The sequence below is a fragment of the Labrus mixtus genome, chromosome 11, assembly GCF_963584025.1.
Source record: "Labrus mixtus chromosome 11, fLabMix1.1, whole genome shotgun sequence".
In the NCBI taxonomy this organism is placed as follows: Eukaryota; Metazoa; Chordata; class Actinopteri; order Labriformes; family Labridae; genus Labrus; species Labrus mixtus.
In genome coordinates this window covers 16,442,327-16,467,702 of record NC_083622.1, presented here as the reverse complement: position 1 = coordinate 16,467,702, position 25,376 = coordinate 16,442,327, and the positions used below count along the sequence as shown (strand labels likewise).

At 38.8% G+C, this 25,376-nt stretch overlaps 3 protein-coding genes across 6 annotated transcripts; 2 read left to right on the top strand and 1 right to left on the bottom strand.

Moving 5' to 3' along the window:
- The first annotated feature begins 480 nt into the window (after nucleotides 1-480).
- Nucleotides 481-6,401, top strand: si:dkey-260g12.1 (tumor necrosis factor receptor superfamily member 5). Of its 3 annotated transcripts, XM_061049292.1 has the most exons (11): nucleotides 481-633; nucleotides 784-844; nucleotides 1,043-1,100; nucleotides 1,410-1,520; nucleotides 1,629-1,772; nucleotides 3,203-3,299; nucleotides 4,020-4,072; nucleotides 4,931-5,047; nucleotides 5,301-5,323; nucleotides 5,425-5,530; nucleotides 5,734-6,401. In XM_061049292.1, exons 2-11 carry the CDS (start codon nucleotides 785-787, stop codon nucleotides 6,003-6,005), a joined length of 1,041 nt encoding a protein of 346 aa, XP_060905275.1. In that variant the 5' UTR covers nucleotides 481-633; nucleotide 784; the 3' UTR covers nucleotides 6,006-6,401. The 3 variants fall into 3 exon arrangements, with proteins under 3 accessions (XP_060905275.1, XP_060905273.1, XP_060905274.1); XM_061049290.1 differs by having other exon boundaries at nucleotides 784-1,100; XM_061049291.1 differs by lacking the exon at nucleotides 4,020-4,072 and adding an exon at nucleotides 3,519-3,571 and having other exon boundaries at nucleotides 784-1,100.
- On the bottom strand, nucleotides 6,289-17,289 carry cd27 (CD27 molecule). Of its 2 annotated transcripts, none has more exons than XM_061049335.1 (5): nucleotides 17,200-17,289; nucleotides 12,527-12,668; nucleotides 12,315-12,440; nucleotides 9,100-9,285; nucleotides 6,289-7,588 (listed from the first exon to the last, which is right to left on the bottom strand). In XM_061049335.1, the coding sequence occupies exons 2-5, from the start codon at nucleotides 12,666-12,668 to the stop codon at nucleotides 7,476-7,478; spliced, it is 567 nt and encodes a 188-aa protein (XP_060905318.1). In that variant the 5' UTR covers nucleotides 17,200-17,289; the 3' UTR covers nucleotides 6,289-7,475. The 2 variants fall into 2 exon arrangements, with proteins under 2 accessions (XP_060905318.1, XP_060905317.1); XM_061049334.1 differs by lacking the exon at nucleotides 17,200-17,289 and adding an exon at nucleotides 13,030-13,430.
- On the top strand, nucleotides 16,476-24,499 carry tnfrsf1a (tumor necrosis factor receptor superfamily, member 1a). Its single transcript, XM_061049293.1, has 10 exons — nucleotides 16,476-16,611; nucleotides 18,191-18,295; nucleotides 18,400-18,514; nucleotides 20,347-20,472; nucleotides 20,584-20,739; nucleotides 20,850-20,928; nucleotides 21,719-21,765; nucleotides 22,720-22,895; nucleotides 22,983-23,100; nucleotides 23,444-24,499. The coding sequence occupies exons 2-10, from the start codon at nucleotides 18,227-18,229 to the stop codon at nucleotides 23,740-23,742; spliced, it is 1,185 nt and encodes a 394-aa protein (XP_060905276.1). The 5' UTR covers nucleotides 16,476-16,611; nucleotides 18,191-18,226; the 3' UTR covers nucleotides 23,743-24,499.
- The last annotated feature ends 877 nt before the right edge of the window (nucleotides 24,500-25,376 follow it).

Here is a 25,376-nt window from a genome sequence, read left to right as displayed (position 1 = left end):
CATTATAAACTCAATACGAAGAAACTAAATAAGACCAGACAGTAAAATGATTATTCTAAGAGGAAACGTTCAATGCTCACAAACTTGCTTCAGTTTCAGCCACTGTTTTACTTCTTAAAGTGTCTTAAAAACCTTGAACTCTGTCAGTTTTTTAAATTACTACATGATGTGTTCCAGAGGTGTGTTCCTCTTACTGAGAAAGATGACTGACCATATGTCGTTGCTCTACAGTTTCCACCTGATGTAGCCCTTGTTCTGATTGTGCTGTTCTTTAAAAACGATTGAAAAACTATTACCACAAAAAGAGCTCCTTTCTTATCCATCACATTTTTGAACGTTAACTGCACAACACTTCTTTGATTCCTTCTTCGTCAGTTCTCACAGTTTGGACGGAAAGTGACGAGGCTCTGTGGCAGAAACAGTGGATGAGCAAAACATAAACAGAACATACCGGCAGAGCTGTGTGGGCGAAGAAAGAAAGGAAGATGTAAGCAGGTAAGGAAACAATGACACAGATGATTGGCCGAGAGAGAGAAAGAGAGAGATAGAGAGAGAGAGAGAGAGAGAGACAGTCACACTTTGAGGAAGTTAACTAAACAAAAGAAAGAGAGCAGAAGTCACATCATATAGAAGGTAGGATTTGGTTCTTTTGATTAATTTTAATTGACTTTTTGACGTCAAGCCTTATTGAACTTTACAAACATGAGCTGCCTTTAATTTTGTTTGAGGTTTGAACTCTTACATGGCATTTTGTAAAAGTTGTTTTCTGATGTCTGTCCACAGGATGCAATGTTTTGTGATTGTGTTGATGTTCTTTGCACAGTTGCTTCCTATCTCACTGCAGGTAAGAAATTCACATCCACTTCATTTGATCTGCTTTAAGAGTGGTGACATTTTAGACAGCAAAACATTTTTCTCATTTGCTTTTAAAGGACTAGGAAGTGGCAAAACTGAAGTTGAATGTTTCACTATGTCTGAACTAGTTTATCAGGACATATTCGAGATGAGTGGATCCGCTTTAATTGCTTTAATGTGTGAACAGGAGGAGGACAGGTGGTACGACGAAGGAGGGGGCACAATGTGTAAACTGTGTCCTGCAGGTACAGAAATGTTCACCTGGCTTGAGCTGCTTCTGTTTTGTCGTTGGTCTCTTTCAATCAATTTTCCGTCTGTCCCTCTTGAAGCTGTGACTCTGTTGAAATGAATGAATCAGCAGTTGTCGAAAACATCTGGAAATTACTATGAAGCACTGACACATACTTTATCATTCTTTCTCTCTCTGTCTGTATGCCTTGCACGTTTGTTCAGCCTGTCTTGATGAAAAAATGACCACATCCTTCATTAACATACGCTCTGTTTGCTCAGCTTGTCTTCCGGTTGTTCTCATTTGTGTCTCTCTTTAATGTCAGGTGAGTTTCGGATGTCTTGTACAGAGTGCAAGCCTTGTCCTGCAGGAAGCTACACGACTAAGATAAACCGAGAAGGCAGCTGTCATCGCTGCTATGGAGACTGCAGACCAGGTAGAGAAACAATGAGTCATTTCTATCTATTCCAGCAGTTATGTATATATATATATATATATAGATAGATAGATAGTAAATTTATAACCTTTTCATCCACTGTCTTAGATTACAATCTGAAGGTGGTTCACCCTTGCACCAGCAAGTCTGATGTAGAGTGCATCTGTGAGGCCGGTTACAGATGCTCTGACTCCGTCCCCTTTTCAAAAAATTGCAGATATTGTGTCAAGATCAAGGAAGCATCCTCAACTGGTGAATAAACTGGTACATTTTCACATTGAAATGACAAAAAACCTTCCCACATCCACTTCAAAAGACAGGTGCGTAGGAGAGCAACGTATCCATCAAAACTTAAAGAGAAACTCCTGCACACTGTCAAACGTTTCGGTACTAGACCCTCATCAGGCAAAAAGTTGCTAATAAATGTTTGTTTGCAAGTTAAACAGTGTGCAAGAGTTTATCTTTAAGTGACATTTCCACATTGGAAAGGCCTTAACTTCAACCAGCAGGGGGCGTCATTACAAACAGAATATACCACAGAGGTTTTTCACTGACTGTGGCTGAATGACAAATAATGACACCAGAAACACCTGGAATACAGTTTTAAAAGGGTTGACCAGATAAAAAACACATACAGATAGATAACTTAGATAATAAGAGTACAATGACAAATACAGCATTACTTCTTGTGGTCAAGCATTAAGTCCTACATGAAGTATTAGCAGAAATATTGAAACACTAAACATATATAGATAAACTTGATTACTTGAAGAGATAAAATGTTTTTTTGAAAAAAATAAATGAATAATATGTTGTCTTGTTGGTTTGCATGCTAGTTGAGAAAACCCATTACCCTTTCTAAGAGCTACAAAGTGCATTGAAGTTTTGATTTCCTGAAAGTTGGTAGTCTGACGGTCCTGTGAAGAAGTTTTGGTGCCCCCTGTGGACCAAGCAGATCTTGTCCTATCTCTTTGCTAATCCTGCCTGTGCATGTGTCAGTGATGTTTCCTGAGAGAAAAGTCTCGTCCTCAGTCAAATATATGACTCATTGTCAATATGTGCTGTGGGGAAAAAAAGGGCTGTTAATCATCGAGTCTGACACATACCCTGGGGCAGCAGTTACAGACATTGAAAATTAGTTAGTCAGGTCAAGAATCCCTATTAATGTTAGTCAGTTTATAACCAGTTTATAACTCCTCATACAGGGGCTTTAGGGATTTTTTAAAGTATATTATCTGCAGGAATTTGTTTGCTTTTGTCACAAGACAACAGCAGAGAGAGGACAGGAAATGAGGGGAGAGAGAATGATATGCAACAAAGGTTCTTGACCGGACGCTTAGCAGTGCAGGTCAGCGGCTTCACGTAAACAACATTGTTTCTCAATCTAATTTCCAGAGAAAGAAGAAGGATCTTAAAATCTAACCCGGTTATAAATTACATCTTTTATTCTGCTGATGTGAAAACTAAACCTTACTTTGAAAGTAAGTAGCACAAGAACAAAATGTCACAAAATGGAAATAATCAAGTCCCAGTGTCTAAAAAACCAAAGCAGGATGAGCGATGACCTTTCAAATATATGCGCTTTTGACATAACAGCACCTCTTATTGTTTCTGCTTCATTCCTTAGAAGTTACTTTCACTTACTCTTCTGTGAATTTGTCCTTGATGTTCTCGTTTTCCAGAAGCTGCAGCCATTATCTCAGGCCAAGATAATCACACACCTTCCTCAGCTTCCTCAGGACATAGCAGCACTTCTGCCAAATCCTGCAAGTTTCCCAAGTGAGTCATGGATAATAGTAGATGCAGTACCCAATAAAGACCTCACAGAATGGAGTCTTTAAACAGTGGACTTACATTGAAACCAAAATATTAAAATGTCCACAATTAAGAATGGTTTAGTATCTCGTAAAGAATCTACAGACATTGCAGTGTGTCCTTGTTTAATGGGTCACATATTTGAGATACCTGAGATACTAAACTTTTTATCTCACATCTCAGGTGTGGCCCTCTGTCCGTCCCACAGGCAGGAAATGACACACATCTCAAAACAGGTAAGTGTGTGTTTCAAAATGAATGTGAAAATAGTACAGGGATCGTATCCATACATTTATTTGATTTTTGATTTTTTTGAGACACACTGAGGGCATGGCAATAGAGATGACAATACCAGTCACACAAGTTCTACATGGGTGGCCATTAAAGTCTGGACAAATGCACTTTGTCCCCAGAGGATGAATCCTAAAAAATAAATAAAATAAAGGCAGTAGGGCTGCACGGTGGTGCAGTGGTTAGTTCCGTTGCCTCACAGCAAGGAGGTTCCAGGTTCAAATCCACGTCGGACAGGAACTTCCCTGAGCCTGCATGTTCTCCCTGTGCATGTGTGGGTTCTCTCAGGGTAATCCAGCTTCCCCCCACAGTCCAAAGACATGCTCATTAGGTTAATTGGTTACTCTAAATTGCCCGTAGGTGTGAATGTGAGTATGACTGGTTGTCTGTCAGGTGTGGCCCTCTGTCCATCCCACAGGCAGGAAATGACACACATCTCAAAACAGGTAAGTGTGTGTTTCAAAATGAATGTGAAAATAGTACAGGGATCGTATCCATACATTTATTCGATTTTTGATTTTCCAGTCAGCCCTGTGATTGACTGGTGAACAGTCCAGGATGTACCCCGCCTCTCACCCAATGACAGCCTGTCTGTGGTATAGTTCATGTATGGAAGGATAAAGACAGTTGCTTGGATTGTATTTGAAGCTGGTGCATAGTATAATCCTCATTTACATAAATTATTCCATACCTTTTTCTATTGTGTTACCAGCAGGTTAAACTCTTTTATGTACTATATACTGTGAAAATTCTTAGTATCTGTCGGTAAATTATATTTTAAAAGAATTAAATCAGCAGGGTAGAAAAGTTGTATTGACTTTGATGATTCCCTTTCATCTTGTCACACCAGGAAGCTAATGTATGAGGTTCTATATGAAATATCTCGAAAACTCCTGGATGAACTTAAATGAAGTTCATTTTTTACATGTATTCTTGTTTCTTTAATTAAGACTATAACTTCAGTCTTCCCTTAACTCTAGGCTTGTAGCTCAATCACCAGGTCAACATTGTAGGTACATTTTCTCAAAATTAGGCTCTATGTTCCCACAGGGTAGGGTTAGGATAGGGGAAGGGTTAGGGTAAGTTACCCTTACCCTAACTGATACAAATTTATTAAGAAGGAAATGTGGGAACATAGGGCCTAATTTTGAAAAAAGTCTTAGAAATGTGGGAACATAGGGCTGTGGGAACATAGGCACGATCCCATGTTAGCGTTTATGTAATTATGAGTATGTTAGCATTTAGCTCAAAATCCCCCTGCGCTCAAGTGCAGCCTCAAGGTTTTCTTGTTTTTTTTTTCAAAGACAAGACGAACAGCCATCTGGCGGCAATCTTGTGTCCAATTGTTGTCATCGGATTTTTGGCCCTTGTCATCCTGTCCGTTGTTCGTTGCCATGGAGATGAATCTTGTTTGAAGCAAGGTGAGGTGGTGTGTAAATTAGGGACATGGTAATTTTCTGGTGTAAAAGTTAATGGTAACACTCTGAGGAAACACTGAACAGTTTACTGAAAGCTTTTTTGGAAATTACTTTAATCTGAGATGTGTCATTAGCTTTGCAGAAATGATAAAGATGGTTAGTGGCTTTCTAAATCATACATAGGTTGATTCAGCATGTGGACAAGTGTCCAAAAATTACTTTTGATTACTAATTTCCTTACCTGCTGTTTTCCCAGCTATGTCAAAGCTATGCAATGAGGTAAGCAGAGCAACTTCTGACCTTAACACTGTCATGAACCTTCATATACCGGATCATTTATTTTCTGTTTCCCTTAAACTGATGACAGTTTTCTTTTTTAGGGCGGTAGAGAAGGTTCTCACAAGCTGAGGGAGCCGACTCATCAGCTACCCAGAGACTCATTCAGTGCAAAGCAGCAACCATTGTCCCTCTCAGCAGCCAATCAGGGTACTGATGAGTGATATAAGACTTTCATGTGAAATACTCGTCTCACTCTTTGGGGTCATACAGATAAAAACTGTTACAAAAACAGCTGTGTTTCTGTTATGAGTACAGGATTAACGTAGTTGTCCTGCTATGACAAAAAGGTCAATAAGAAACTTTGCTTTAAGCATACTTGTTGCTGTTTTTGTTTTTTATTATCTCTGTAGGGCCAGTCCATGTCCACAATCCAGGGACAGTCATCTTCAGCTTGCTCAATCAATTCACAGGCCAAGTTGGTCCAACAATTGAAGGTGTGAAGACAGTGAAGAGGGGTTGCCGCAAGGAAGAAGACGAGAGAGACTGTCCTGTCTTTCAACCCACATCCTCAACCAGAGTTCATCTCTCTGAGGAGGAGAGGAGTGTAGAGATGGACAGCATGGTCATCCCCTCTCAGGAAGAGGGGAAGGACTGCCACATGTCAGAAGAAGAAGTTCTATGATGAATCAAATTAATCTTTTGTTTTGGTGGCTATGACTGCCGACATCCAAGACTTTTAAAGGAAGAAACTGTAAAACGACGGAGCAGTTTTTGGTTCATTGAGGTTCACAGAGACATTTCAATCTGCAGTTTCTGGAAAAACGTGCAGCAAGTAAGAACTCAAACTCTGGGAAGAACTGCTGGATGGTGATTTCCTTTGTTACCTCTAATTCAAAATTGACTTGTAAATTCTGCTTTATAAGCTCTGCTCTCTAAGGTAATGAAGAAGACATTTTTGCATGAAATAACATTTTGATAACGAATAAATTTTATTGAGAATGAAAACCTGGATATGTGAGATGAAAACATTTACTTGTGATTTGTACAAAGTCTATTTACATAAACACTTAAATCTTAAGATGTGAAATTAATTGTTGTTAACATAGTACATACCCCCATTTAGCAACATGCTGCACATTCAACTCATGCACAACCACAGTCTTACTATCTTAACTGGATCTATGTGCTTTAAAGGGGACATATTATGAACATATATTTGGGTAACCTGAGTGTCTACTGACCCACTAAATGTGAATTAAACCCATCCAGTCCTTTGTTTGTGGTCTGCATAAGTCCTACAACACAGAGAAAAATGCTCCATTTCAAATTTGCTCAACTTGTGACATCACTGTGGGATTCTGGTAAAAAAAAAAAAAAATCCCCTCCCCTCCCCTGATATCTCCACCAATGGATTCCAGCCATTTTTATTCTCGCTAGCGAAGGAGTGATGTCTACCGGGAAAACTCAGGGGAGGTTCATTGCATTTAAAGAGACACACACACCAAATCGGAGCGTTCTGAGAGAGCTGGTTTATACACGGTCACAAACCTCCTCTGGTGCTGATTCGTGTTGTATTTTGATCAAAGCACAGCACAGATGTTTAATTTAGACCACAGGAGACCTGTTTTAAAAGGTGAAAAAAGTAACATGTCCTCTTTAAAACACTTTTATCATCTCAATGCCACAGATTTCACACAGTCCTTCCTCTGCCAGGAGACCCCATCAGTCCTGTAACAACCGTTCTCTGTGGCTCCATTGACCAGCATGGATTGAGAGATGTTTGCCTCTGTCTGTTGAAAAAGTCCAAAGCAAGGATAAATGCTTGCCATCTGATCTGTGTCTTTAAATTTCCACCTGTAAAATGCTGTCTCTTCCAGGTCAAGGTTATTGTATATAACTCAAACATCAAGGAGTTGTTCACATTTTCCACACACTTCCTGGATAGGCTTTGATACATCATCCTCTGAGCATGGAAGTACAGGCACAACCTTTTCAGGGAAGATGTACCCTGAGCATAAAGACAAGACAGAGAGGTTTGATTCAGGAATTAGATTAAACTGTGGGATAATAATAGCTTAAGATAATTCAATTTTGAATTAATTTGAATTAATTTTATAAATCTATAAAACAGAGGTAAATGGAACATATACATTTACTCACCAAGCCTGTTTCTGATCCAGCGCTGAAAAGAGTAGATTTTGGCAACGACAATAATTGCAAAAAATCCACACAGGAGGGCGACTGTCACCAGGAACCACGTGCTATCTGTGGGAATGTGAAAAAGAGGGATTGAACACCCACTGAGGAAAGCGATCAATCACTTCTTGTTTTTATCGGCACAGGTAGAACTAGATCATTTTTTAAACTCAGCAGGATTTAGGACTTGAGGATATATCAAAAAGTAAATGACCAAGTGGGTGTTGTTAACACTTTTAAGAGTTCAGTGGAAATATAAAAACAGGCCATGATTCAGATTAGACAGTGAGTCACTCTGAAGTCCCAGAAAGTCTTAAATATTAAAAGATGTAAAATGACCTTTGTCACTTTGTGTGTCTGATCTTGATCTGAATGGATGCTGCACATTAAAAACTCGCAGTGGCTGAGGTTATAATCAATTAGTAACAAATAATCCCAATGCAAAAAACAACAACTCAATTCTCAAATAACAACTCATGTGAGTCTTTGAACTTACATGTTAATGTTTTAAATCAAAATGATCAACTAGAAATTCTATTAGGCGTATTCCCTAAAGCTACAAATTGTGGTTCACCCTGAACAATTTCTCACAACCGAAACCAAAATTTGTTGCAAAAAGACCACAAATCCGACCTGATCATACTGTGATGTCTGTTGAGGTTCAACAGATGTTAAACCAGAAAGGCTAAACAAACGTTTTATGTCAAGCTTTTATCCTGGTTTGTGTTTTCAAGCAACTAAATGGAAATTATGTTGATTAGAGATTGAAAAATGATCTTCCCTGAAGGGACATCAGCTTTAAAAATGCAACTAATATCCACACTTTTACGAACATCCAATAGCGACGCCCTGCTCTGAAATGAGCTGTGATTGGCCAAAAAGTGTCCGTCACGGTTTAGATATTCGAGAATTTCGGAATCCTAAATACAAAGCCAAGAAGAGCTGCTGAGTGCTGATTCGATTTCAGCCCACAGTACAACAACTTTACCGGATATCATGGAATTTTACCCAAATAACACCAAAAATAAATGTCATACTACTTTAAACCAAATTAGAAGAGCCCAGCTCAAGTTAACACTGCAGTATGTTATAATTTATATACTTTCTGGTTGTTAATGTCTGGTTTTTGTTTTTTGAAAAAAGTTAAGCAAAATTATATATCAGCTTGCGGTGCCCAATTTTTTTGTCTGTAAGATTTAGCAAGTCAGTTTGTTTGTCTGATAATGAAACAAATGGTTTCTTTATGGCTAATTAGCTATGATGTTATCAGAATTTAGCTTCAGACTTCTCTAGCAGAGCTCTTTCATTATTTTGGAAAGGCAGCTTTCCTTCTTATTTTATCTATTTTATATTTTTAGAGTTCAGATTGTATCCGCTGATAAGTTAACACCTTTAGCTTTCAGATTTAACGACCAACCTGTTTTGAATTCCTAGATTTTAAGTTACGTTATGTAAATACACTCCTGAAAACCTCCCTTTTACCTTTTTGTCTTTAAAATGTGACGGGGAAATATTTTACAAAGAGAAAACATTGTATAGCATGTGACAAATTGGATTAAATGTGTGAAGAGGGCGTCAACCTTTAGTAGACGGGTAGATTGTGGTGGTGGCGGTGGTGGTGGAGGGTGGATGGAGTGTGTTGGCGATGGTGGTGGTCGGTATCTGTTCACACTTTGTGCAGGGTTGGTCTTTGCATCTGTAGCCAGCTTTACATCTGCACACAGCATCATGAGTGCTGTTACACTGCGACTTGTACTCGATGTTTGCTGTAAAAATATAACAAACATTTATCAAACAGCTGTCAGTGAAATATGAACTGTTGTGATGATTCTGAGTTTGTAAGTGTGTAACCGGCACATAAAATTATCTAAAGTCGTCGTTATAATGTGACATAAATCTGAAAAAGAGAAATGACTCACAAACTGGGCATGGCAGGTAAAGACTCTGGTTATAACTAATAATACTGTTGACATTTCCCTTTTGAAACATTCTCTGTAAAGACAGACAACTCAACTTTCTCAGTATTTAAACGTTACTTTGACTGTCTTTCTTTAGAAATACCTTTTATTGTATTTCATTGAAGGAGAGTGAGAGAGTGAGTAAGGGTCTGAGTACATTCAATGTTACAACATCATTAATAATCATAGTTTCATAAGAAAATGGCAAAAAAAAAATGATTTGATAGACCATGCTTACATTGTTCACCATCTACATCTACATCTATCTCATAGGTTGTACTTGTCCTTCACCCACAAACAAACAAACATATTATATAGTTATCCACCATATAAACAATAAGAATTACTATTACAAACAACACACAAACACACACAGACACATGTATACACTTACACTTACATAGACAACAGGGCAGGTTAAGGGGTTCCTTAGAGTTTTGGGACTTTTTGGACTAAGCTCCATTCAGTCTGAGCTTCATATATTGTGCTCCATATACTGTGAAACTGTTTCTGTCCTCCAATACCGTTCTTTCAGTACTCAAATAATATTGCATCAATGCTTTCCTTATTTGAAATGTAGGTGCTTCCTTAATTTTCTTATTTTGCAATATACGGTTTTATAAACTAATGATGAAAATATCTTTATAAATACCTAAACATACACAATTAAACACTTAGCTTACAGATATAAAACATTGGCATGAAATGAATAGTATATTTAAAGGACTCATAGACAGCTGAAGTTAACTTGTAACAATGAGACCTTTCCAGGATTCTTTGGATGAAAATGCATCCAGCCTACATTGTGATCTGCAGTACAAACTTGCCTTGGCTACATTTGGTTGTTTTCCAGTCCCCATAATGAACTTTCTCCACAATTACTAGATCAATTGAATACTTAAAAAAAACAGATTATCCATTCTGCAGGTGTATAATACAATCTCACATTTAACAATGTATGGCGATTGTCTTTCTGCTACGAATCTAAAGATTTTGGAGCTGGAAGGGGTTCTTGCTGAAAGGCTCTGGAAGGGTTAACAGTGCAGCTTTGCCTTTTTGTAGTGTTTCATGAATATCAAATATCGTACAGTGAGATTTTCTTTTCATTCTCTAAATTCATATTTTTCGTGGGTTTCTACATCAGACTGCTTTAGGACATTCACAGGGGAAAGAACAAAATACAAAATTTCTCTCGGAGTCCCACCTCCGAGCAGTTTTCTAATAATCCTGATATGACAGTTGTAATTGAAGGGCATCTAAAACCTTAAAAACTTTAAAATATTAGTAAATAAGTTTAATATATGTGGCATACTTCAAACTCCTGTTTGCAGCTCTGAATCCTTGCAGCCTACACACCTTGATTAGAATGAATTATAACTTAATATTCTTTGTATCAACACTGCTGAACGACACAAGCACTGTGTAACATTTTTGTGTGGGTTGAATCATTTCCATCTAAATAATTTTCCATTACAATTAACTGCTGTAAAGCCCCTGCATGTGTGGTATAAGACGTTTTAGGCATTTTGAACATCCACCTTTATGCACAAAAACTGCAAAAAAGTGCAGATTTAAAGAGACAACTACTGGAGATTTTTCTGTGAGAAATGTCAGATTTAAAGTTGCGGATTAAAGCTGCAAGGTAATCTTAGACAGAAATGTGTTAACATCTTTATTATAACATGTAAAGAAAGTGTTTTGTTGAAACCATTCAATGTGTTTTACATGTGATCACACACTTTGTCTCATGAGTGTTTTCTGTCTTCTATGTTTTCCACAGTGACATTTTAAGTTAGCGCATAACAGGCTGTTTGTGCTCACCTGTGGTGCACAGACCTGAGTAATGACATTTTTATCTTTTGCTCTTTCCGTTGTTTTTCTCTTTTCTGTGTTTTTCTTTTTATTTCCAATGGCCTACTTTCTGCACCTCCTACTTTGTTTTGCACTCAGGGTAAGCTTTGCCTTTGATGCTGCTGTTATTAGCATGTTAACATGAACTTCTGCTGAAGAATCCCACTCTGATAACCCCCTCAAACTGGTTCACAGAGGCATGGCAAGACAGGTTTCTCAGACCTCCCCCCAATCCCCCCTCCACTATGACATCTCTCTCTGACTGTATCCGACCCTGACACACACTGAATGGGAAATCCCCCTTGTATGGGTGTTTGACCTTGAGGTTTCTGTATGGGCAAACTTCTCTGAAATGTTAATGTACATGCAGAGTTGAGTAACATCTCAAATAACACAATTCTCTTTTCAATGTTTGTATTTACAGGACTGAAGATGATTCACAAACCCATCATGGCCAAAAACATAGAATCACAGACACAACAAACATGACAGAAAACACACACACACACACACACACACACACACACACACACACACATTAAGCCGGCAACCACAAACATGGACCCCCTTAGGTCTACTACTGTGCTCAGCTCATTTAAAAAAAAAATCCTCTTTATAATACACTATAATAATCGTATTTGCATGTTAGTTATGGAAATACATTGAACATTTATTTTCTGATGATGCATGGATAATCAGAGAGCAAATTTCCCTCTGGGATTAATAAAGTATTTCTGATTCTGATTCTGAAATTGTCTAGGTAAATGGGGGTTTAAACTTCTTGTATTGGCAAGCAGGAAATCAGGATATCAGGGACCAGCTGCTGTATTTAATATACAATATAATATAATATAATATAATAATTTATATCTGTCACCAAGGCAATATTTCTACTGCAGGTCTAGAATAGTATTTTTACACAGTTCAGGTCTCACACATCTCAAACAACACCTCAACCTTAGAATTAAAGCTGTGATGTCACTTACCTTCCTTGCATACTGTACAAAATGGGCAGCTCAAGTCCAGGTTCCAGGTATCGCTGTACTGGTTTTTTAAGCAGGGCTTACATTTAATTTCACATAAATTAGATGACCGCTGCTCCATACTTTTACCTGAGAAAACACACAGTTATTTATAGCTACTATATCCTGTTCGTATCGGAAGTTCAAAACCCAAAGAGATAAAGGAGTCATTGTACCTGGGGGGCAGCGGTTACAACAAAACAGATGTGTTGTCCTCGGCCAGGCATACTGTGAGCTATTGCACTGTATGGAGAGCACAGCAGAGAGGAAAGAGAGGCTGCACATGAAAGTAAAAGCCACAGAATGGAAAGACGGCATCTGGGAGGAGGAGGAAGTAGTAAAGGAAGATAAAGATCTGTGATTTCTTTTATCATATATTTAAAAAATGAAAATGACACGTGATGTATTCACTCAAGTCCTAACAGACACAGACTTTGGAAGTTCAGCTACATAATATATTGCATGTACATACATTTCAGATTTGAAATAACTACATCAATACATGCATACCCCCCCCCCCCCCCCCACACACACACACACACACACACACACACACTCACACACACACACACACACACAAAGAGTAAAGTCAAATCAACATATAAATCTCCCATAACATGATAGGAAACTTTAGTCAAATGTAGTCCTGTTAAAAATGTCTCTTAGAGTCTTTACTTACTGTTGAGGAGAAGTTGATACTAGATGTGTCCTGGGACCCTCTGAGTGTGAGACTGAACAGGGGACTAGAACAGTCTCAGGGGATTATTCATAAAAGGTCACGATGAGTCATTATGATATTATTTTTTTTTTTTTACAGATGCCTTTGAAAGCTCTCCACACTGATCTCTAACCTAGTATCGCTCTGGCGTTCTGTAGCGACCCCCGGCTACATAAAATATGGTCTCCATCAGCCTCCACTACTTTCCACTGGCACCATCGCTCTCGTTTCATCCAAAATCAAAGTTTTGTCTGAAAGCTATCGACACTTTCTGTTTGTGAAGCTACCGGAAAAAAACAACTAAAATAAAACAAGTATGCATGTCTGTATGTGTGCAGATGCATGTACTGTATATGTATATGCATGAGAGTTTACATGTGCAAGTTCTCTGTATGAAAGCATGCATTCTATTTTGGCCACTTCCCATATTTATGTATATATGATAGATACATAGATATGTAAACATACATAAGAGTATACATACAAAAGCTCTGTTCTGGTATAAACTGTATGTATGTGCAAGTGAAGTCATGTATTTTCGTCTAGAGGTTCAATCCATCTCTTGTATCTTTGACTGCTTCTTAAAATTGGATGACATGGTTGTGTCACTAAAATTGAATAAGCCACTCATCTAACTCTTAGAGAAAAACTGATGAGAAGATAAACATCATGTCAATAAAACATCCTTATGCTGAAAAGTCACATCTGTGTGACACACAGGGGTGAGCTTTAAGAAGAAACTCATTTTAATAATTACAAATGAAAAGATAAAAGAAAATTCTTAAAGGTGAGATTAGTCAGCTCGTCGTGAACGTCATCTGTCTGCATCGAGATGACATGAGAGACATTAGGAGGAGTAAAGTACATTTAATTTGTTTGAAAAAAAAAATGCTAAAAAACATAGAGAAGCGTTAATGACCGATATCTATTTACACTTCAAACCAAATCTTTGTTTTATTTTTTCAACTCTAAAAATCTCGTCCAATTTGATCAGATTTTTCATGACAAAATGGTATGGCTAAAATAACTTGCTATGTGCATGGTTAATATGTTTCGTTTCAGACAGTAACAGTAACAGTTGTCCTGCCGCTCCGTAACAAAGATGCTGGTTACAGCGCTGAACTTTTTTATGGAGGAAAGTCTCTGCCTTTATCATCACTAACGGCGACTGCAAACAGTCTGATATAGGCTCAAGGAATTCATTGTGGCCTCTTAAAGCAGTTGTACAGCCTCTGCTGACCAAACGCACAACCTGCTCTTGTTTGTGAAGCGATGCCATGTTTTAAGTTTAGTTGTGCTGTATATTGTTCTGCAGTGAGAACAGGACCTGTGACTGCTTGTTCGTTTCACATACATTGGTATGGAGTCGAATCCTAACTGTCTGGTTGGATAACATTATGCTTACAGAATTTAGACCTGCTTGTGATACCTGAAGTCTACCAAAGTATTATGGGAGGCACAGTCGTCACTTATTCTCTTTTGGAATCATCTACCAGTCTGTGCCTGAGAGCAGACACCATCATGTCTTATAATGGTACAGTAGGCTAAACCCTTTCCTGATTCAGTGAAGACATAACACAGCATACTACATTTTGTGATTTATTTCTCTTTATAATAAAATGTGTTGCTTCAGAAACATCCTTATCTTCAACTGAAATAGACACTGGGTCAAAGGACCTCTTCTTTTTTTTAGCTCATCCTTTTTTCATCTGTCATGTTTTCTTTTAACACTCATGCTAGAAACCACATCACGTGGCATTCTGTAACTTCTAGAACAGGGTCTTAGCGTGATGAAGCAACATCTTGAAGGGGCTGCCTGTGAGGTATGGTGTGGCTGAGGGATCAGCAAACAGAGTACAGAGATGAGTGTGAGAGAGATGAAGGAGCATCAGAATCACTCTAAGCTGACTTAGAGCAAACCTGCTCATGCTTATCATCAGGTTTCAGTTTGAGGCCTATTGACTGCAAGGATTAGTATGTGCGATTAGAACTTCAGAGGAATCTTAACCAGAAACATGTCAACATTGGTTTTCTCAAGTAGGCATACACATAAAAAAAAGTCTTTACTGGACGTGACAACAAATCATGCAGACTCTATCATCATCATGAATTCATGCAGGACTGTAAGGTCCTCACAGGCTGAGTGAAACTCAGAATGTTTGCACGTGCATGTCAGAGAAGACCTACTTTTATGTGTCTGCAAACAATTACATTAAGGTCCTTGTATAGTTAATAGGTGATAAAATCCCTTATAAGATGCTTATAATTGGTTGATAAGACTTTGATTGTGTTAAAAATTGTATCGTATATTAGGCTACGTCATGATTATATCAGAACACATTCACACTATAAGAAATAGTTCTTTACTGTTGCTATTGCAAACAGATAAATTATTGGGCTAATTTTTTTGGCTCACGTATTTTTTGATGCTTTGAATTTATCTCTTTGTATTTATACAAACTCTATTATGCATTTACACACATCATGGATTAACCGTTAAATAAGCTTTTTTTCAGCTTTACCATTCTCTTCCTTAGTTTCTTTTTTAAGTATTGTTCTCCATCAATCGTGCCTGTTTTAGATTTGGGGGTGTCAGCAGTAAGGATTGCACAGCAGGTAAGGTTACAAGAACCTTGAAATTGTTTACAGTTACCTGTAAGGAAGACTTTGTAAGGTCATTTTACCTATTAACTACTTCTTTTAAAGACCTCGATATGAAGTGTGACCATGCTTTAGATAGTGAAAAGGATAGAGGAGGAGTAGAGAGATGATATCTTGGTTTGCTGACTGAAAGGAAGGAAGTGGTTTTTCTGAGGAAGCAATTGTCTTGCTGACTGAGCTCAAGTCATGTGAGACTACACTCTGCTGGCCTACTGGATAAAACTCTAGCCTCTTAGTTATGGTGCCTGTGATTACAGGCTTTACTCTAAACAGCACCATAAATGAAGCTGAATTACTAGACATGAATTAATGATTTAAAACGGCAGTTCATACAATTTGCCTTTTTCATGTGTAATATGACAGTATGTCTGACAGATGTTTAGTTGTTGGATTTGAAAGACAAACAATAAATTACTTTGTTCTTTAGTTAACTTGAGATTATGTTTAAATGGCAAACTCATTCTATAATATCCTTGCTTTCTCATAATAGTGAAATAAAGATGAACAAAAGTTAGTTAATGTCATCTTACGAAATACTGTTGCAACCTATTATTTTTCTTTTTTCTTTTTTTTCCTGTTAGCCGTCCATAAGCAACAAATCAACCTATTTCCTTCATTCTAAGCTGTCACATCAGACATGCTGAGGTTTGTTTTTGCCCAAGGCTTCTTGTTGCCCAACTCTGCCTCACAATTCCTTGAAATGGCCACGTGACGCAGTTTTTCCCGTCTGAGGCCGCCTCCGCTCGAGCTCGGCAGACCAGGGCGAACGCCACATCGCCCGCTGTGAAACAAGAAACAGCCCTAATTAAACTTCATTTACATTCGTGTTAGTAGATGGAAGTGAGGTAGGCCTAAAGAAGATATCCGTCGGTAGTCGTCCAGGTAAGTGACGGTAAAATACTTGTGCATGTACTGTCTGTGGGAAGAGCAGATTCATATCAGACTTCTGGCTGTGTAGTGGGCGTTGTGGTGTGAAGCCTAGTGAAAACGAAACCAATGACAAAGAAACAAAAACAGCTAAAACGTTACAGTATATTTACTTCTAACATATGTCAATGATACATGTCGGCTAAATGCGTAAATCGGTTTTAAAATCGTTACAGAACAAATCTCTCAACATTTTCCTCCGACAGTGAAGTGAAGTGAAGTGAGGGGGGGGGGGCTGCCAAACGAGTTGCGCAGAAATATGTAACAGTCGATAAACCAACTTGTTCATTGTGTCTCTAGGAGCCCTAAAATCCATACAATCTTACATGTTTCCGTACCATGACCTTAATCTCTTACAGGTGATCCATGGTATTGATAACACATTTACATTGAAACGACCTCAGATGAGCCAGGTCATTCATTCACACCGTTATAAAAACAGCTAAAGATGAAGCATACAACAAATAGAGTTCATTTAAGATATGACATTTGGCATTCAAGTAAAAATACTTCGACGTTTTATCCGATTAAAAAGTAACTTACCTGTGTATTGCTTGTGTCATTCCAACCTGGCGCAACCTTTCTCTTATTCTTGTTCAGTTGTTGAGGCAAAAAAAAACACCTCTGAAATCTAAGCCCCCTCCCAAAAAGAATATCATGGTACTTGACTTAACCCACAGAGCCACAGGTCTGAAACTGCTTTTATTCAGACTATTTGTTATTAGTCAGAAAGTAGTCCCCATAATGTGCGCACATAGCTAAGTGTCCTGATCAATAACTGGAACATTGTTTGGACGTTGTTTTGGGTTTTCAAACTTCGTTTTTTAAGCTTTGAGCACCTCAAAAGGAGTTCTCTTCACCTTCTTTTCAAGTGAACATTTCTGGATGTCTTCAGTGGTTTGGGTCTCTTGAAACTTGTAATCGGGTCAAGGGTCACATGTTTGGCAAAACTGTATAATAAGAATACATTGACATGAAACATTTGCACAAAAGGTTTGACTTGTTTTTTGGGGGTGGGGGGGTGGTTGGAGTTGGAAATTGGGCGAGATAGAGATAATACTGACGACCACTTTACAGAGCAGCCTCTGCCATCAGGGCGTGATGTGAACAGGCGTGATATGCGGTGTAAAAGTGATATGAGTTGTCAGAAGACCAGAAAAGTGCTATACAAGCTCAAGTCCATTTACCGTTTACATGCTGGAAAGGAACCGGTCGGGTTAGAACCCTGCTCACCCACTCAACCCTACAGCCCCTGTCCATGGGGTGCACAAAGTAACCAAAAGGCTTGTCTTGTGTCCTCAAATGAAAACAGTGTATAAACCCTTATAAAGCGTAATTTCTTCCTTAACCAGCAACTCAGGTCACTTGCTAGTTGTTAGCTCATCTCCACACCTCAACAACAGTGTTAAAGGATGGGCAATGGAGGCAAAACTTAACTGTTCTTCATCGTTTGCACTAGTTGGTCAAAGAAATGTGATGAGTTGTAAACTCCGTGTGGACACTAATCTGAAGTTCTCTGGTCATTTTCTTGCAGGTGGCCTCGGATGGAGTGAACAAAACCTTTGGGATAATGGAGGGAGGAGTTCACACAGGAAAATGGATCCCAAAAGCCTCTGCTGGCACCATACTGCTCCTCATGGTCAGAAATATGTTACATGAAACATGCATGAGTACGTGAAGAAACTGCCCAGTGATGTAAGTTAAAGTTGTCTTTGTATATTCATTGTAACTCTTATTTTGCAGTGCATGTTCATCCCCACTTTGACAGCTTTGTTACAACTGTCAGAGGGGCTGAAGTGTCAAGATGACGAGTATCCTAACGAAGAAAAGGGAGTTTGTTGCAACAAATGCCATCCAGGTAATCTAATCTTCCTTCGCCGCACATGAATCAAAGACAGAAGCAGACTTCTTCTTCTGCTATTAAATCTAGGGGTGGGAATCGCAGGGTAACTCACGATACGGTACCGGATACAGTATCTGACCCTCATACATGAATTACCGTATATATGTCGGACACCAACGTCCTGCTGGTCCGCTGTGTTTTCTGCAGCGTGTCGTTCATCAGCATATTTGCAGGACAGCGGTCTTCCAAATCCGAGTTGTGAATGAAATGACAAGTGACGTTAACATATGACTCTGTGGTGACAGCTGTGCACATGTCTGTAGGAAGAAAACAGACACTTTGCTGTTCTGCACAATTCTGCTGTATCTTTCCCACTTTGTTTTTTTCCATTTTATGTTTATTGGATAGGAACAGATACAATGTACATAGACAAACTGAATACAGCAATCCAATGCAAGTCTCGTAGTGTGGATAGGGGATGCTTATTTGCAACACTCATCCCTGGTAGGGCTCTTAAAACTGTTAAAAAGGAAAAAGAAAGAATAAACTGGGTACATCAACATTGTTGTTAGCCGTGATGGTGGCTTCTACACAGGCTAGACAAATGCCATCAGCTCTCAGAAGCTCTTCCTTTTACAAATCTTATTTGGAGCATATCTACAGTAGCCATTATTTGGTTATGAGCTTGTCTGGACACAAGGCTTCTGTTCTTTGCTCTGGTATCATCACAACAACATCAATCAATCAATCAATCAATCAATTTTTATTTGTATAGCGTCAACTCATAACAAGTGTTATCTCGAGACACTTACAAGAAGCAGGTAAAATACCTTCCTCTTTGTCTGTTAACATTACAAAAGAGCAGGTAAAAAGACCTTACTCATTGTTATGTTACAAAGATCCAGCCTATCCATCATGAGCACTTTAGCAAAGCAGCAAAAGTTACAGTGGTAACATGTGATGATACCATGTGTTAAGAGATGATGAGATGCACACTACCTGTTATCTGTCTCCGCTGGTCTCTCCTTGTGGTGTAGCCTCATGTGGTTAAACATCAAACTAGTATTTCTATGATATGCAAGTTTAATGCCACACATATATTGTCCTGTACGTTATCGTCATCTTTTTTTATTTATTTTTTGCTCTAGCCTTTTGGAGTAATGTGTCCCCAGAGAGTTACACTACCTGCCGTAAAGCGTTTTGTTTTTTTTTGTTGCCATGATATGGCTCGCTGTGCACATGTGGGAAAGTTGAGTAAAGCTGAAGCTGTATCTGGAGAAGTGACACCTCTGTGTACCTTCCATTACTTTCATACTTATTGTCTTCAGTCAGGCAAACCCAGAAAGCTCAGCTCCACTTGTAATGCTAACAAAGTAAACTATTGTAGAGTATAACAATTCATGTGCAGGTTCACAAGTACCGAAACGTTACTCATATAATAACGTCAACAAGTACCTGACTACCTAAGCTTTTGTATTCATCCCTAATCTATATAATCATTCAGTGCACTTTGGTGTCAGTTTCACCTCTTATCACGCTTCATCTCTTACCGCTGGCAGTCATTCTCCTGCTGTCATCTTCATTTATCACGCCGTCAACTTCTTCTTTAGATTATCATTTATCCTCCATTCACGTGAGACTCATTCAGGTCATAAGTGGGGACATCAGAAGTCATGAAGAAGTGACTTGGCGGGGAACTTTGCCTACAGTGTGGTTTTTGTTTTTTTGTTAAATTGTGTCTATAATCCAATGTCTATAACTGGCACCAGTGATTCAGTAACTGTATCTACTATTTTGTTAATGGCCTGCAAAAAAAAAGACTTAACTGTGGTGTTTATGTTCTCCAGGTTTTAAGCTCGTAGGAAAGTGTCTTGATAAGGACCAGAGGAGTAACTGCACCGCCTGTCCTAAATCACAGTACAACGAAGAGAGGAACTACACCCCAAACTGCAGAACATGCAAAATCTGCAAAAGTAGAGTCACATTAATTAATTAATTTATCAGTTTACCTCATTGATTTTCCAACGTTTACCACATAAGCTAATGTTTTGTTTATTTTGTATTTTTGTTCATCTGTTCTGCAGAATCATGGCATGAAGTAGAGGTATCACCGTGTGACACAAAGCGCAACACTGTTTGCCGCTGTGAGGACGGTTATTACAAAGATGTAATCGACTCAGAAACTTACCAGTGTATCAAATGTTCACAATGTGGGCATGGTGAGAAGGAAAAAGAGACATGTGAGTCCATGAACCTGTAATGTCATGGATTATGTTAATGCTTTTAGTGTGTTAAATCTGGTACTTTATTTTATTGATTCTGATTCTGAAATGTTCCTCGTTGTGCACAGGTACACTGGGGAGAAACACTATGTGTGAATGTACAGAGAACTACCACGAAGTCAAGAACAGGTGTGAACCCTGCAAGAAGTGAGTATACTCAAGTATATGAACATGCAGTATTCGTGTCCGGCTGTTTGGGATGGGTGTATTTTAAGCTGTTACTGAGGAAGTAAGATTGCTGAATCGAAACTTGCAGAAAAATGTCCGACTTTGGTCAATCTTTCCATTTTTTTTGCAACTAAAGAGAGAAGTTACGAGACACAAAATTTGCCACTGACGTTTTAACACTTACCAAACATGTGGTCTTTGTAACTTCCACAGGCTTATGTTGAAACCATTGAATGCCTGTTTCACTGAATATCTAGAAAAAAAAAGTTCTCTTACTGTCTTGAAAAATATCATTGTAGCTGTGTCAAACAAAGCGAAGGATTGTCATTTTGGCCGGAGAGTGAAGAAAAACAGCCTTTGTCGACACTATAAGAATAAGAAGCTTGAATAAGGGTAGTGCTGAAGTGCTCTCATTTTTGTGAGCAGTAATTAAGCTATGTATTATTCAGGTAATAGGTCATAGGTTAACATACACCCAATAAAATATACAAACAGGGAGTATATCCCACAATCCTCAGCTCCTCTCTTGTGTAAATGAATCCAGCCTTTAATATAGATTTTTATAGATGAACGTTATCTCTCCTTTAACTTATTCCCGTCTCCTGGGTATCAGTAACAGTTCTACTGTACTTAAAGAGTTAACATACACTTGTTTGAACTCATTTTCTGGTTTAAAACAGCAACTCAGCCTTTGAGTTCATCACTTCCTTTTTTTTACATGTGTGACTTCCTCCTTAATCTTGTGAAATGTCCTCTCTGTTCTCCCCAGTTGTTCCACCGGGTGCCAACATCTGTGTCCTTTTCTGACTACAAAACGTGAGCACTTTTAAAGGGGCTATGATCGTCCAGCCCTGCTTTTATTTTGAAAAAATGAATACACTAGTTACCACATAACGGTACATTTTCCATAGGAATACAGTTATTCACTTAGACTGTCGATTCTGCTCTGCTTGACTGCAGAAATACTGAAACTTAAGGTTGGAAAGTGTAAATTAAATGAGACCTGGTTTCATTCTGTGGTTTGTAATCAACTCTGCACTGTAGTATTGGATGTATCAATATGAAAGGTCTTATATAAGCCGAGCACTGGTTTACTGTCCAAAGAACATAAAACACTTTTTATTTCAGATGTCTTTAATAAAAAGGATCAGGGATATCAGGGAATCTGCTGTGATGATGATATGTGGACACTTCTTACAGTTCAGTCTGAACGTTGTCTGAGCGAGCTGAGAAAGTTTAAAGTGCCCAGTGATCTTTCTTGATCAGTGACGTGGATCGGCGCCGTCGGTCCGATACGTAAATTACATCAATATCTGACCCGATACCGATATAGGATCGGATTGGTCCCATCTCTAGTTCTAGCAGCAGTAGTGACCGTCTAAGAAGTGATAATGAATGACAGTCGGACGTTGGTTTTGTTATTGTTAAAGCATTGGAAGACATCAGGATTTAAAGTCGTTTTTTGCTTAATATAACCAACATCATTCAGCTTACAATATTTAAAAATGTAAGTGTTTAGCGTTGGCTAACTAGTCTTTGCTGCTAGGTCATGCTTTTACAACTTTATGTTGCTCTAGGCAAACATGTCAACAGAAACAACATTGTTGAGAAAATCCATCAAATCAAATACTGAATGACGAAATATTGACATTATTAGAAAAAAAACTTCAGTTTTTAAAAGGTGTAAAAGTGATTTTGTACGTGTTTTTAGCTCTAGCAATTGAATGTATACTAAATGTCTACCATGTGCCCCTTCGGAACCCTTTGCAGCTCCTGAGTCCGGGGAAGGATATCTTGTCAAAATATTAGGAGTATTTTTTGCTGTTGCTATGGTAATGTCGGGGGTGTTGGTTGCCATCACCTACATTGCAACAAAACGGTCCACGAAGAACAAGTTGCTGAAGTCGTCCTCCGAAACATCTGATGACTCTCTGGACTCGTGTGAGGTGTGTTGACCTACCTGTCAGGGTTTACTTTTCTCTGCTGGATCTTCATCTACAGTCTATGAAATGTATTCTGCCCTTGTTTTGTAGAGCGGCCTGATATACAAAGAGCAGCATTCTAACAGCAGTGTTGAGGCTGCCCCCCAAAGTCCTGTGAGGGATCAGGAGAGGTCCGATCTGCTGGGCAGCCCCCCTCTGGAAATCAAGAGTGAGTTTTATTGTCCAAATGATTCATTGAACCTTTAAGTCAAGTGACTTTAATTCAAGCAGCACAACGTCAAACATTCAGATATCAAGAAAACATCCTGAGAATATGTGATCCAAATTCTTAAGGAAGTTTGTGATCTGTTTTGTACGAAGATTGATCGCTACCTCCAACAAAATGCATTCTTTTTTTATTGACTGAGTGTTTTTACTCTGATAGCAGCGCATTTTACAGAGCAATGGTCCTGAGTATTACGGCTCAGACTTACAGAAACTATTGTGTTAACTCTTATCTCTTCCACACAACACCCCCTTTCCCTCCTGTCTCTCCTCTCTACCTGCTGCAGTCCCTGACCTGATCTACATGGTGCTGGATCTGGTTCCTGTGCTGAAGGTGAAGCAGCTGATGCGCGCTCTTGGTGTAAGGGATTCAGAGATCGAACACGCGGAGCTGGATTACAGATCCTCCCGGGAGGCTCACTACCAGATGCTGAGGGTGTGGGCTGAGAGAGGGTCCCGTGCAGGTGGCGGAGGATGTGGGGGAATGCTGCACAGAGCTCTGCTGCAGGAGTTGTTGGACAAACTGAGAGAGATGAATCTTGGACGGGCGGCAGAGGAGCTGGAAACAAAGTACGGCATTCAGTGATTCTGCGACGGGTGAAAAAGCTTATGAAACCAAGTATTGTTCTCTTCAGAGACTCTTATACGGTGCTACAATTAGAGCAGTCATTTCACAGCAGCCAGCGTCACTGAGCACTCTACCTCTCCTCCTGCAAGTTACTCGCTAAGATGCCACATTCAAACTACTGAGAGTGACGATCAAATGGTTCAGGGAGGAGGGGTCACTGAAAATGTGATTTTGCACTGATATATTCTGCTTAAAATGTGTCAAGAGCTTTTAGCATTTTGCATGTTTCTAAGTGATCTCGGAGGGATAATGAGACCTTCTGGGAACAAGGCTTTTTCTGATTGTGAACAGAGCTAGATGTTGTAACATCAGCTGTAAATTAAATAAGCCAGTTAGCAAAGCTTAGGATCAAGACTGGAAACAGGAGGAAACAGCTAGCCTGGCTCTCTCCTAAAGTAGAAAAACAACAACCTATTGATACGTGTTAACATGTTTGATCTGGTTTTGAACAGATACAAAGTGTACTGGCCAAAATGTGTAGTTTTACATGGAGTTTCATCCTGGAGCTGTGAGCTATAGATGTAAAAGTGGCCTGAGGAAGGATCAATGCGATCTGTTTAGAGTTTCCAGTTTTTAAGCTAAGCTAGCTGAGCTAACAGACTCCAGCTTTGTAATGCCAAAACAAATATGAGTTTGGATTTAAAATTGAACTTGTCTAGAAAATTGCTGATTATATTTCCAAAAAGGTCCAATTGAATCTTTAAAGCTGGTGAAACCTTTTCGAGGCTGCGCTGTTTAAGTATTACTTTACTGTAAATTATGCTTTTGGGAATAATGGGGATAATGGAGTCATATTATTTATGACTTTATGTCCAGTTTATTTTTTATTGTAAAACTATGCATTTAAGATGTGATGAATGTATTATGTCCTTTATATTTATGTTGCTTTGATTGACCAGCAACCCTTAAATCAGTGGTTCACAAACCTTTTTGACTTCACCAAACTCTTGCGACCCCAGACATCCAAACCACATACGGCTTTTTACTCAAATGAATTTGTTTTCAATCATGTAATAGATTTTCTACTGTGTAGGCTTTATCGTGTATATTATTGTGGACAGAGGAAGACATGCTGGGAGGACATTTCTACACAATGGATGACAGACAGAGACTCACGAGTTCCTTGTTTTCCATTTGCTATGGCCCTCGGGTAGCCTGTGTTCAATACATTTAAATATTCAGTATATTTTTTATTGATCAATTAATACACATTTCAGGCGACCTCATTTGTATGGATAGGTAAAAGACTTCTTATTTAAATAGAGGGAACTACAATATCAAATGGTTCCTTGTGAGACACAAAGTTAACAGGTAATGTTTTAAATAGTTCCTCTATAACTGTGGGGAAGGTTGTAGTCTTTTGGGAACAATAACAAAGTGAGGGAAGTGTTTAGTTCCTACTCAATGTGGGCCACTGTTCGCAGCCACATTAGCATTCTTTTCAGCACTATCATCCAAGCATTATTCACGGCAGTTAAAGGAAAGAGGACACACCTTGTCTCAGTGCGCCTCAGCCAAAACAACTTTTATAATACCAGTCACAGCCTGTAGATTGAGATATGAAACGGTCGCTCACAGACTGACTGAGGGGT